Source organism: Triticum dicoccoides, chromosome 1A (assembly GCF_002162155.2).
Source record: "Triticum dicoccoides isolate Atlit2015 ecotype Zavitan chromosome 1A, WEW_v2.0, whole genome shotgun sequence".
NCBI classification, from domain to species: Eukaryota; Viridiplantae; Streptophyta; class Magnoliopsida; order Poales; family Poaceae; genus Triticum; species Triticum dicoccoides.
Window position 1 is genome coordinate 593,813,416 of NC_041380.1, and position 13,323 is coordinate 593,826,738.

Below are 13,323 nucleotides of genomic sequence, written 5' to 3' on the forward strand. Positions count from 1 at the left end.
CAAATATATGAGAAGAGGTCATTTGCATCTGCTATGAAATCAAGATTGCAACGTGAACTTAAGTGAAGACTAATGTTGACGCAACGACCAGAAAAAATGATGCAAAAATTGCTATTGTTGTCGTGGTAAAAAACAAAGACGACGAGTTCATTGTTGCTTCATCGGTCACTTTTGAGGGAATCATGGATCCGGAGATACTTCAGGCGCGCGCATGCAGGGAGGCTCTATCCGTGTCCAGTGACCTTTTGCTATGCAATTTGTTCTTTGCTTCAAATTTTTTGCGAGTGATCAAGTCGGTGGAAGATTGCACGGCAGGAGCTTATGCGCAAATTAGTCAGGAGATTAATCCCACCAGTGCATCTTTCGATTCGGTGTCCTTTGTTCGTGAAAAAGGGAATTGAATATGGAAGCTCATTGATTAACTCATAGTGTTGTTAGTGATGATTGCGTATGTTGTTTGTAACTGACAAGTCAACCTATAGGTGCTTGTATCCCAGCTTCTACTAACTTCTGAATAAAGGGATATAAATTCTTTTCAAAAGTGTAATTTAATTCTAAAATATCAAAATTTACGAGGATACAAATTATGTACATATCCATCATGGTATAGTCCTCTCAAGAAAAAAAGATATCACGGCATAGAATTTTAGATCCAAATTAATGGCATACACATTTAGAGGCAGAGACATTATAGGAAAATTACAATGTCTTTTTGGGCAAACTAACACCATGTTTTATTCATTCATCTAGCAAAGTACACATTACAGGGAAAAATGTCCTAGATACAAAGACAACTACTCGTTCAATGTCGAACTCCACATGGAAACCACTAGTAAGACTGAAGACTCCTCTGCAAAAACATAATTAAACCATCGTAACTACAAAGGTACTCAACAAGACTTACATCAAAATTATCTAGTTATGCATCAAGTATCACAAAAGGGGACTGTGGGATTTTATTGCATAATGCTAACTTTGACTCTTGGCTATCCCGTACTACCATGGTGATCAACCATGGCGCCCTTGTCATGGTGACCTTCAAGTCGTAGGTAATCAACAAACACTCGATATGTTGTCCAGGAAGCACACAGTAGGTGCTCAACAAAAGTGCATGCGAGAAAGGTGTGTGTGTGTGTGTGTGTGTGTGTGTGAGAGAGAGAGAGAGAGAGAGAGAGAGAGAGAGAGAGAGAGAGAGAGCATGTGTGGACTGGCATGTTGGCTTTATATGAACCTTGCCATAAAGTCAAATGATGTGAGTTTTTTGGTACTAGTTCAAAACTGACAATAAAACACACCGGTCTAATTGAGTATGAAGGCACATTTAGAGCAACTATAGCAGATTCGACAAAAGTTGAATTTCCAAAACTACCAAAAGGATGATTGCCAAAAATTCTATAGTCTGAATTACTCAGTAGCAAAAACGGAATTGCTACATTCAAGCCTTCAGATTACATTGTCTTGGGGGACCCACTCTTCAGTGGGACATCCTTTTTTCTCAATCTCCTTTTCAAGCCCATCATGTGATGGGGACAACATGAAGTTCCTTAGACGCTAAATATGGAGGCTGTTAGGCCAAATATTGAGAGTGTTTCATCAATTATGGCCATGGGGCAACACATGATGTATCTGCTACAATGCTCTCTTTTTCGCACAACCTCCATATTGACAGTTATTAGCGCAACTCTATCAGAGTTGGTTGTCATATGTCTCCGATACGTATAATAACCGCCGATATGGCAATTTTGGCTAAAAAGTCTACTCTAGCAGAGTTGTCAGATGGATCTAGATAGCCATAGCTAGGAGGATGCTCCCAATCCAGTCTGTGAGCCTCTATATTTGGAGGCTCTGCGGCGTTGGGTTGGAAGGTGCTCCATCCGCCCACCGCTCTCATGTGAGGGAAGTTTCACATCCCTTCGCCGCCTACGATGTTCATCTATTCTCGTGTTTGTCAATTAATGGCGGGTCTCACATGTGAATTGCCACAACCTTTCCGCCACGTTTCCCGCCCATTTTTTCCTCTATCCGCCAAGTTTTCCTGCCAGCCGCCGCTATTAAAAAGGTAGTTGTCATGTTCGATAGGTTATATCCCCGCCGTCCACAACCGCTCTTGAAGGAGGAGCGGATCTCCTTGAAGTGCCGTTCAAAGTTATACTAAGAATTAGGTGAAGCACTCCAGTGAAATCTTTAGATGCTCCACTGTATGCTTAATATAATTTTAAAATCAAGCTTGAACCTTCATTTGCCATGCTGGAGTCTGTGTTTTTTGTGAGTAATACTAGCAAATTGTGCTTTTGAACTGTAGCTCTAGGTGTGAAATTGGAGGAAACGTTGTAGTTAATAACAAGTGGGAGCTACATGTAAGAAAATGTTGGAGACTATGTTTATGGCGGCTTTGAGTTTGCGCATCGCCTCTCCAGTCTTCATATTATTATTATGGAGCATGTTTCATATGACGGATGACATTTGATATTATATGCTAGAGTTGTTTTTATAAAGTTTGGAGGTATATAGCGACTCCACTGCCGCTCCTACAAAGCGATAAATAAATTTACAAGGGATTGGTGTCTTTTTATTGGGGTTCCCAAAAAAAGGGAATACATTGGTTTTCAAAATCTAACCTCACCTGTGGTGGTTGTTTATAGTCAACTTGTAAGCCTATTATTAAAGGGGAGTTGATAGTTCACCTCACCTTCTCCTCTGGTTTTCCACCCTAGGTCCTCTCTCCTTTGGTTTCTTGTTGATTCTTTTGGTAATTTCAACACATGCCGCATAAAAATAAAAACCAATATAAATAGAGTAACTTAGAATCTAAACCAAATCAACATTTCATCAAAACCATGTGATACATTTACTCAATTAAATCAAAATCAAATCTTACCAAAATCTCAACTAAATCAAAAATTGCCTTTCGATAGTCATACCCCAATCAAATCATATCAAAACATCAACCAAATCAAAACTTTACTTGTTTTCACCTACCCATACTCAAATCAAATTAAATCTTATCAAAATCTAGAATTTGATACGTGTAAGTTATATCATACAAAGTTGATACACTACACCACAACACTGCATCCCCGACAGCCAAGTTGGCTGGGAATACAAGTTATAACAACAAACAGTCGGTCGGGAAAAAGTATTGCCGACCAACAAGGTCTGTTGGAGAAAGTCCATACTGGAAAGCCCTTTCCCGACCGACATATCTTTCCCGACCGACTGCTTGTTGGCCAAGGAGTATCTTTCCCGACCAACAATCTGTTGGGCCTACCACGGGCCTTTCCCGACCGACAGTCTGTTGGGGCTGTCATGGGCTTTTCCCGACCGACCATCTGATAGGGTAATCTTTCCCGACCGACTATCTGACAAGGCTACCATGGACCTTTTCCGACCGACTACGAGACAGGGTAATCTTTCCCAACCAACATACCGTTGGGCCTCATGGGCCTTTCCCAGACGATGGACAATCTTCTGTTTCCCCTCACATAGCTACATTTCACTTTACCATCAGAACATCAATCAAGTTACATAATTCACAACAGTAACATTCATGTCGACCAAGAATAATATATCAGAACCAAACAATTATAACACACATTCATTAATTTTTACATATAAATAGTGCATATGTTATGAACCAATGGCCATCCAAGTTTCCTATAAACTGATGTAACTAATGAAATAGAGGAGACATTATGGTTCATTGTCTGAGAGCAAAAATTCCTAGTGTTGTTTACTGGATTTTTTCTAAGAGGCACATCATCTGCCTTGGCTCCTTGTAGTGGGCAACTACATACCCATCCTCACAGCCTTCCACCAACATCCTTGCATCGTTCTCGTACTTGACATCAAAGCCTTCATTCTACATCTCATTGCAGAACATCCTCCAGCTTGAACATCTGCAAGTAAAAATCCCGAGTTAATATTCTGCATCTGCTTCTGGAACACTTCTCAGAGAACATATTAGCAGTTACATTGCACAAACTCTAGCCTCTCTAGGTTTCCTATTTTTCAAAATCAGAACAAAATTTCAGGGGGGAGGGGGGCTACAAAATGATATGATTTTATTTTTGAAATACCAAAGTATGACCACAAGTTGCAATTTGTATCATGTTAAGCATATTGATCCTATCTGCTTACAGAATACATTTCTAACACCAATTACATATAAAAGCTTCTCCAAAACAGAGTACTACCAAAATACAACCTTCTTTTGAGGAAGTACCAAAATACTACTTAACCACATAGTTTTACCTTTCCATTTAGTGCAAAATCGTATGAGCTAATTAGAACTTTTCCCAACATGAATCAAAACTAATAAAAAAGCAAAATCAAAAGAATCAGACTACACTACAGTACATCAATAGGAAGGATACAAGTAAAATTACCATCGGACAACACTAGTGGAAGAGGTGAGGCAGAGTTGATGATGTTCTGCTTTCCTACCCAACGCTCGACACCATCACATAGCGTCACTGCCCGTCGTGAGCATCGCCAAAGTTGTTTACTACAAACAGCCTGGTGGAGTGCTCATCTTCTAAGTAAATGACCTGTGGTGCCCAGGTTCGCCCTGTCAAAGCTCCGCCAATTAATAAGCCAAGGTTCAGAGCAACATATTTATCAACCATCTTTTGTTACTCTGTCAAATATTGAGTAGAAGGTGTACAGTAACTATGGACCCAGCGATGGCCGAAACAGCAGCAAGCAGATGAACCTGGGATGCGCGAGTACGACAATGGGCCCTGCTGCTAGCTGCTGCATCGACTGTGGCGGCCTGTAAGGTTGCAGAGGCGCAACAGTAAACCGGTTCGGGGTTGAAGGGGATGCTGGGGTGGGCTGGGAATCCTGCAGCACAACACTCCTGATTAAAATTCATTCACCCTCGGTGGAATTAGAATACTTTCAAGCAGTATTGTCTCTGATAAATGAAACTATAAAACACTGCAACAAAGATTCTACTACTTCCATCATTTAATATACATGGAATTTTGATTAAGGACATACTATTGTAGATAAATATTCATAACACGGAGATCATTTGGTCCAGAAGATATAATAATATATCGACTTTATTTAATTTAGATTTATTATGTGAGGACACTGGAAGCAGTGTAAATTGAACAGAGGAGGCAGGACACCCCCGACACCTTACCTAACATTATTCTTATTTCATTTGTAGGATTTCTTCCATTAAACCTGGTAACATGTTTAGAAATACTTTCATAAATCTACATATATATGTAGCAGAAATTGCAACAACTAATCAACGATATAACTACTGCCTTGAATCTGATTAGTACTACGCAGAATGTAGAATAGCTACATAATAATTACATGGGAAAGAAAATAAGGAAGCAAACTATGGGGAAATTAAACATGAGTATAGGCTGGACAAATAACATCTTCTATAATCGAGAAAAAGAATCAAAATACAGTACTGATGCTTAATGATATGTCAACAGAAAATATGGCAATGAAGAATTTTCTATGAGAAAATCAGTAACATGAAGAGTATCTAGAAGGCTTGTTACATATGCTCCCTTCTTCTGGAAACCATCGAACAGATTAGTAACAAGTTAGACTTTCTTAAAAAACAAATACTCGTAAAGTATCTCTATGAACCTGAGAAATTTTCATCCGGGGAGCAAGAGGCTAATGGATTCATGGATGGATCCGGGCCTAGTAAGTTACCTGCACGTCCTGCGCGTTGAATGGAGGAGGGCTCGTTGATGAGGAACCAGATCCTGGAGACATCGAGGTTGGTACCGGAGCAGATGACGCCGCTCACCTCGAACACAACCCTGGAAGCTTCAAGGCGAGGTAGGTGAGGACGTCGACGGGGTTGGACACCACGAGCAGCAGCGCCTCCGGGGAGTGCTTCACCACGGCCGGAGGGGCAAGATCGATGGCGTTGGGCGGCGGTGGGACGGGGTGGGGATCGATTGGAGGAAGCCCCGGTCGGCGTCGGGCGGCGGTGGGAGGCGTGCGGATCGACCGGCGTGGGGGGCGGAGGCGTGGAGATCGACCGGCGTGGAGGCGGCAGCGCGGAGATCGGCCGGTGTGGAGGCGGCGGCGCGGAGATTGACCGGCGTGGGGAATGAATGCGTACGAAGGAAAACTAGGGATTTGGCTGATGTGTGCGCGGTGTGACTGTCTGTTGATTTTGGGAGAAAAGTTCGCGGGTTGGGTCGGCTATTCGCGCTGAAAAATTGGCTGTTCGCGCCCCAAAGGCCCATAGCATCGCACTGTTGGTCGGGGTTATTTACCGACCGATGGTCCATGGGCCATAAAAGAATTCCCAACCGACACTTGGACGGTACACGTGGTAGTATTCCCGACCGACCGCAGGTCACCGTACAGAGTTTTCCCGACCCACAGTCCGTTAGAAATTTTCATGGCTGACTGTGGGTCGCCAATAGTGACCTTTTTCTAACAAACGTCGGTAGAAATTCTGGTGCGTGGTGTAGTGATATTGAACCACTAAAATAGATATGCCTCACTGCAGCGCACGGGCAAATAGCTAGTATAGAAAACGTGCTTACCGAAATGCTGTGTTTTTTTATGCACACTGCTGCTATTCTGAAAATAACGAGTACTTGTGTGTTCGAATATACTACTATAAACAAAGAGCACTTGGTCCCTATAAAAAAACAAAGAGCACTTGGACTTGATGTCAGTTGGTGGGCGCGATGCGATCGGTGCAGTGCAGCCGGGAGAAAAGGACGAAAGGAGATGCCGACTCAGCACCGTCCATCCGGGGATTCGCGCCGCGTGGGGTCGCGCATGCACACAGCCGAAGCTTCGTTCGTGCCTTTCCCTTTCCCGTTATCAAATTCCCCCCGCCGCAGCGCCAACCCATGCACGCAACGCAACGCAACCCAACCCAGAAACTTCAACCACGCGTCGGCGTCGCGAAATATCGCCAAGTCGCACGTAGTGGCACTAGCAAAACTCTTAAAAATCGCACTCGGATTCTACGCGCCTCTGCACGTGGTGCCCACGCCGCGGCGCCGTCCGCGGTCGGCACCGCGCTCTGCTCCTCCTGCGCCCACCTATAAACAGGCGCACCGCGATGTTTCCTTGGCGTGCTTCATCCATCACCCGCGAGGCTGAGCGATCGAGCTAGGAAGAAGCGGAAGAGACCAGAGGAGGGGAGGAAGAAGCTTGGGGTTGCCGGCCATGGCGAGCCTGATGGACAAGGCCAAGGGGTTCGTCGCCGACAAGATCGCGCACATGCCCAAGCCGGAGGCGTCGCTGGACAAGGTGACCTTCAAGGGCATGACCCGCGAGGCCATCACCGTGCACAGCCACGTCAACGTCACCAACCCCTACTCCCACCGCATCCCCATCTGCGACATCTCCTTCAACCTCAAGTGCGGCGGCAAGTAAGTTCCACCCCCCATCTTCACCTTCTTCTTTCTCCTCTCATTTGCACGATGAGGATGAGATCCATCCATCCATGGATCTGAGTCTGACGGCGCGATCCTGTATAACAACAGGGAGGTGGCGAGCGGCACGATCCCGGACCCGGGCTGGATCGAGGACAGCGGCGAGGTCACCAAGCTGGAGGTGCCGGCCAAGGTGCCCTACGACTTCCTCATCTCGCTCATGAAGGACCTGGGGAGGGACTGGGACATCGACTACGAGCTCCTCGTCAAGCTCACCATCGACCTCCCCATCATCGGCAACTTCACCATCCCGCTCGACACCGCCGGCGAGTTCAAGCTGCCCACCCTCAGCGACTTCTTCGGCGGCTCCGCCAAGACCGAGGAGGCCACCGCCTAGGCATGAGCTCCATCTAGCCCTGCTGTGCAGTCTGCATCCGCATGCCTGTACTCTGCGTTCGTCACAATAATGAGAGCAAATATGATGATTTCTTTCCACTTTGTCTCGATGACTTTCGTCAAATTAAGCAAAGATCTGCAAAATATCTCCGTGATCAGCAAAGATCAGCTTGTTGCCACCAGACTCGCATTCGGCAGTAAATTAGCGAATACTCCTTCAATTGAAGAACGAGTCCCGAAAATATCTTTTAGATCACGTATCGTTGGTGCAGGCAGAACATAGCATCTATAGATTCGTGCGCGATTGCTAAGAGCATCTTCAACGGTATATCTCCTCCGTTATTTTCAACGGCTGTCACATCAAACTTTTTGTGATACGAAGTTACAAACGAGAAACATTAGGGACGCTAGAGACAAAAATAGAGATGTTCTGTTCCTAAAGAAAATAGAGATGTTCCTTTCTCAGAAATCCTATTCCTGCGTGCATCGTTTACAAGCTTGGGAGGAATAAATCAGGTCTAAAGCGCAGCAGTGCAATCATCTTTTGAGGGACTTCTTTTTTCCGATTTATCCATCAACTGTCAATGTAGTACAACAAACACTAAAAGTAGAAATTACATCTAAATGTCTAGCTACGAGTACCGTACTCAAACTGTTGTAAAGCTGATAGTGCGACAAACTCACTCAGATTTTCAAGTAATTCATGTGAACACGGAAAACCTCTCGCACATCGGATCCTATGCATGAATCCTAAAGCACTCACTCCCATGTACTCTGCTGAGCACGAATCCTAAAGCACTCACTCCCATGCACTCTTCTGTGCGAACTACAAGCAGATGGCTTCTAGATTTTTAAGCAATTCATGAGAACGCCCTCACGCACTTTGGGTCTTGAATCTTATAGGGTTCGCTCTTATGTATTCCTCTTATGTATTCCTCTGAGCGAACTAGGAGCTGGTGGCATTTTTTTTTTTTTGCTTCGATGGCAATTTGAACTAACATTTTGGGATGGCAATTTTAGTTTCTAAAGCATAACAATTTTCAGCTTTTTCTGTTGATGTAGCACAACAATTCCCTTCGGTTGGCATGGCGATTCCTTAGCATGGTAATTTTAGTTTAAAATATGTCAAATCCTTTACAACAACATGACAATTTTACCTGTTCTCGCATGGTAATTCTGGAACGGTCGTTGTGAATGGGTTTTCGAGCGAACAAAACATTCATTCATTACTCCTGCCTGGAAGAACGATCATTCGCTCGAGTTATCCCTGAGCTAACGTCTGATGTATATCGCTGCCCTAGCTTTATAGCAATCCAAGTAAATATTCGCCGCATAAGACGAATTAAAGTCTATTACTCTGCATATGTATAGTGGTCACAAGAATGACAACAAATTGTGTTGTCTCCATCTCTGTCTCATTCTTGCTGGTCTGAGATTGACTTGTTCCAGCAGAAAGATCTATATGTCATTCACAAGTAGTTACTTGAGGAAGAACATGGATGAAACATGTCTCCCCATAGTTGCCTACTGTATACTCCCTCCGTCCCGAATAAGTGTACATCTAGCTTTTATGTTAAGTCAAAGTTTTAAAATTTTGATCAAATTTATAGAAAAGAGTAGTTGCATATATGACATCAAATTGGTATATTATGAAAGTACATTTCAAAACGAATCTAGGATACTAATTTGGTGTCATAAATGCGGTTACTTTTTTTATAAAATTGGTCAAAGTTTTAAAACTTTGACTTAATACAAAAGCTAGATGTACACTTATTCATGGACGAAGGGAGTAAGTCAGAGGGCATCTACTCGTCCAAAAGTACTGAAGGAAGGCTCCTCCAGGAGAAGAAAAAAAAATCTTCTCTTCTACTGCCGTCCTTCATCAAATTTTACGTATGTTCCCCCTTCATTTCTGCATTTTGACTTTATTTCCCTGCTATCTCTGGTCTTTTTCATTCGTTTGTCCTTGACAACCGCCCCAATTGTCACTCATTTTATTGGGTTTTCGGGTAAAATTATGTTTTTAAGGCAATAAGTTCTTATCAAATAAGTGATTACAAAATATATCTTCTCTCCTACTTAAATATAACTTAATATTCTGTCACCCACCTCGTCCTTTGTCCAACCTTACGTACCTCCCGCCTCCCTCTCTCCCTTCTGATTTTGTTTCCCTCTTATCTGTTTTCTTTCACAGATCTTACTTGAAAAACCACCTTAAATGTCCTAACTTTTATTGACGTAGTAGGTAAATTTATGCTTTTTTGGGTAAGCCAATAAGTTCTCACCAACTAAAACCTTCAAATTTATGTAGGTGAATAAATTACGGGCAGGATTTTGTAAACATTCATTTTAAGATTCATATTAATATGACCAAGTAAATCACGGAAAACCTACTAAAATATTTATATCCCATTACAACGCAAGGATAATTATTTAGTCTAAATATTCGATGAAATTTTGTCACCGTCCATAATAAAGTTGCCTGAGTATGTTTACATGGGCCACTTTGCTAGTTAGGCCATGTGTTTAGACTTGGTAAGAAAAAGATTAAAAGAAATAGAAAGAATGGACACGGTGACTAGTAGAGGACGAACGTATGCTAAGCTACTAGCTAATCCCCTGATTAATCAAAGGTGCATATACATGCAAGAGTTGGGGCTCACGTACAGAACTACCACTCTACAAGTCTTATACACATGCATCATGCACTTCATGCGTGAGGAGGCATAGCTAGGCATGCACTGGTGTACGTAATGGGTGGAGACGCACAGTAGCCGAAACGTTATTGATCAGGTCGCTCGTGTACGTATGTGTCGCTGATGCCCACGCCCAGCCACGTACACGTGATTGTTTTGTGTGGTGGATTAAACAGCCTAACAACCTACTCTACATGATAAGAAGAGATAAGGATTGGAGAGCCTGGTTTCTAGGCAACTACGCACTCAGCCCAACAGAAAATCGGCGGCGCTCACGGTGCCCCCTCCAGCCCTAGCTCCTGCCTATATAAAGGCTCATCTCCTTCCACGGAAAAAAAGGCACGGAGATCACGCAGCTACTCCCTCCGTTCGAAATTACTTGTCGCAGAAATAGATGTATGTAGACATATTTTAGTTCTAGATACATCCATATCGGAGACAACTAATTCCGAACGGAGGGAATACGTCACAAGGCTGCCGCCCATTACACGCATATACATCACGCCGCAAGGCTTTTTCATCCTCTGATCTCTAGACGCACGTCTGGAGAGAAGACCCGCTAGCACCACACCCATCCATCATACGTCTACGCGGGCACGCAGCCGGCAGAAAACCAGATCGCATCAACAGGTCAATGCAGCCGGGTGAGAACACCGGCGCCAGCGACATGGATACCAAACTCACGTTCCTGAAGGGTGAGATTTTGATCTAATACATCTATTTTCTTCTGTCTCTTTCTCTCTAGCATGTATGCGCTACGCGGAGAGTGCGTACCGGTCTCTGGAGATGACACTTGTGTGATCTCGTCGCTGCCACCGGAGATGACTGCACTGGAACAACAAACTACACCGACACCGCCGAAGATCGTCTATGCCAAGCCTTTTATTTTCAGGTGTCATGTTCCTGGCCCGAGATGACTCGGGAGCTGCCAGAGCTCGCCAACGACGCTGACCAACCGCTAGCACCGGCGCCCTTACCATGGCGGCCTTCATGGTGCTCGGTGAACACCTCATGGCGTACAGGTCGCGACGCACAGATTGCCATGAACAGGGCCACGGTGAACAGGTTCATGGCAAAGGGTACACCGGCGTATAGGTTTTGCATCACGCTCTTGGAGGAGACGAAGTGGTGCAACCGGAGCTCGCTGACGACACAACCCGAGACTCGCCTTCCCCTTCACGGTGTACAGGTCCTTGGTGGAACCAATATCCGCAACGACGGATCTAAGACCGGTTCCTTCTTCATAAGGCCCGCGTCCTCGACGAACAGGTCAATGGCGTACAGATCCTTCACCGAACCAAAGATTGCAACGACTCTGTACAAGACCGGTCCCTCCTTCGAGAGGCGCACCCACCATGGCGGACAGTTCCTCGGCGTACAGGTCCATGGCATCGCCGGCGCACAGGTCACTCTTTCGCGTAGTACCAGCCCAAGGCGATGCGGCCTCTGCGATACCACTTTCCACGGCCCCGTGAGGCGGCCCCTTTGTCTTGGCGGACCGCCGAATACTCGGCGTCTAGCCGAGACGAGGTGCCAACCACCCCGGGCACGCCCATGTGAGCATGCGTTGGGTTTTTTTACACTGACGCCGGTCTCCCCAAACCGTTACTCGCGCAAGGAGTAGCTGCTTGAACACCCCAATGAAGTAACAGGTGCTACCCCAACACCAACTACTCCAACGCCGCCAAGACCGACGAGGCACGACGGCGAGGGCGGGCGCGGCCACCGCTAAGGCCACGTCACTTGCGGCGCGTGTATCGACGAGGACACGGGCTCTGCCGCTGCCCACACACACATCACCATCATCACGCATGGAGGACGGGAAGCGAAGACGACGAAGACGACCACATAGCTTAATCGGAGGTATCTCGTGGAGCAACCCGCGGGAGTAATTAACCAGGAGCCTTCCGAGGCCCCGGGAATCAGGAGACCGCAATCGCCATAGTCAGGCTGGCCGCGCTAGTAGGCCACAGAGCGCACTTTTTCTTTACGGGATCTTGTACTTTTGTTTCTCCAATGAGATTAATGAAATACTCGTTTCCCGCATCCTTTTCTTTGTGTACTACTGTACACTGGCACGTCCGCAATTTTTTATTTCCCCTGACGCGTAGAGAGATAATAACACGATAACCATCGTTGTTTGTTATTATTTTTCGTGTCAAACACCAAAAAACACTTATGTCTTTTTCTTTTGAACCACTTATGGCTACACACTTATGCAAAAGAAGCTCTTAGCAATTTATTTTTTACTTGCTTTGATGTAATTCCTGAATTCCTGACTAGAATTCTCCTGTCAGATTGTAATCTCTTGTTAGTTTAATAAAGCGAGGGATTTACTTCAAAAAGAAGAAGAAGGAACAAATATTAGATGAGCGGCGAAAATGGGCCATCCGAATAATGAAGTGCGCCCCGACTAGGCCGGCTATTAGCAGTGCAGTGAAGCGAGCAGGAGAAATAGTCAATGTAGCTTTGGACAGAGTTACTGTGGCGTACTAAATCACATCAACCCGTCACTGTTGCGATTCTTTTTGCGAAAAATGAGACCATTTTTTTAAAGAGAAAACAAATTTGAAAATTCCATACATTTTTAGGAAAAAGCGAACATTTTTTGAAATATGCAAACATTTTCTAGAAATTTTCATAATACTTGAACCTTTTTTCAAATGCAAATTTTATATTTGAACTTTTGAAAAATCCTAAACAATTAAAATACGGCCCTGGTACATTGAAGGTTCCCAAAACCGGAACAAGAAACCCTTTTTCTAGCGCTAAATGGGCTATCCACTTACTTGTTGGGTGCTGCTTCGACGACAACTCGCCTTTCGGGAGCAACTAGCTAAGAAACG

The 13,323-nt window shown here is 44.6% G+C and overlaps 1 protein-coding gene across 1 annotated transcript; it reads left to right on the plus strand.

Annotated features, from left to right (window-relative positions):
- The first annotated feature begins 7,065 nt into the window (after positions 1 to 7,065).
- On the plus strand, positions 7,066 to 7,880 carry LOC119293920 (late embryogenesis abundant protein Lea14-A-like). The gene is made up of 2 exons (XM_037572244.1): positions 7,066 to 7,382; positions 7,497 to 7,880. The coding sequence occupies exons 1-2, from the start codon at positions 7,177 to 7,179 to the stop codon at positions 7,780 to 7,782; spliced, it is 492 nt and encodes a 163-aa protein (XP_037428141.1). The 5' UTR covers positions 7,066 to 7,176; the 3' UTR covers positions 7,783 to 7,880.
- Positions 7,881 to 13,323: the final 5,443 nt, after the last annotated feature.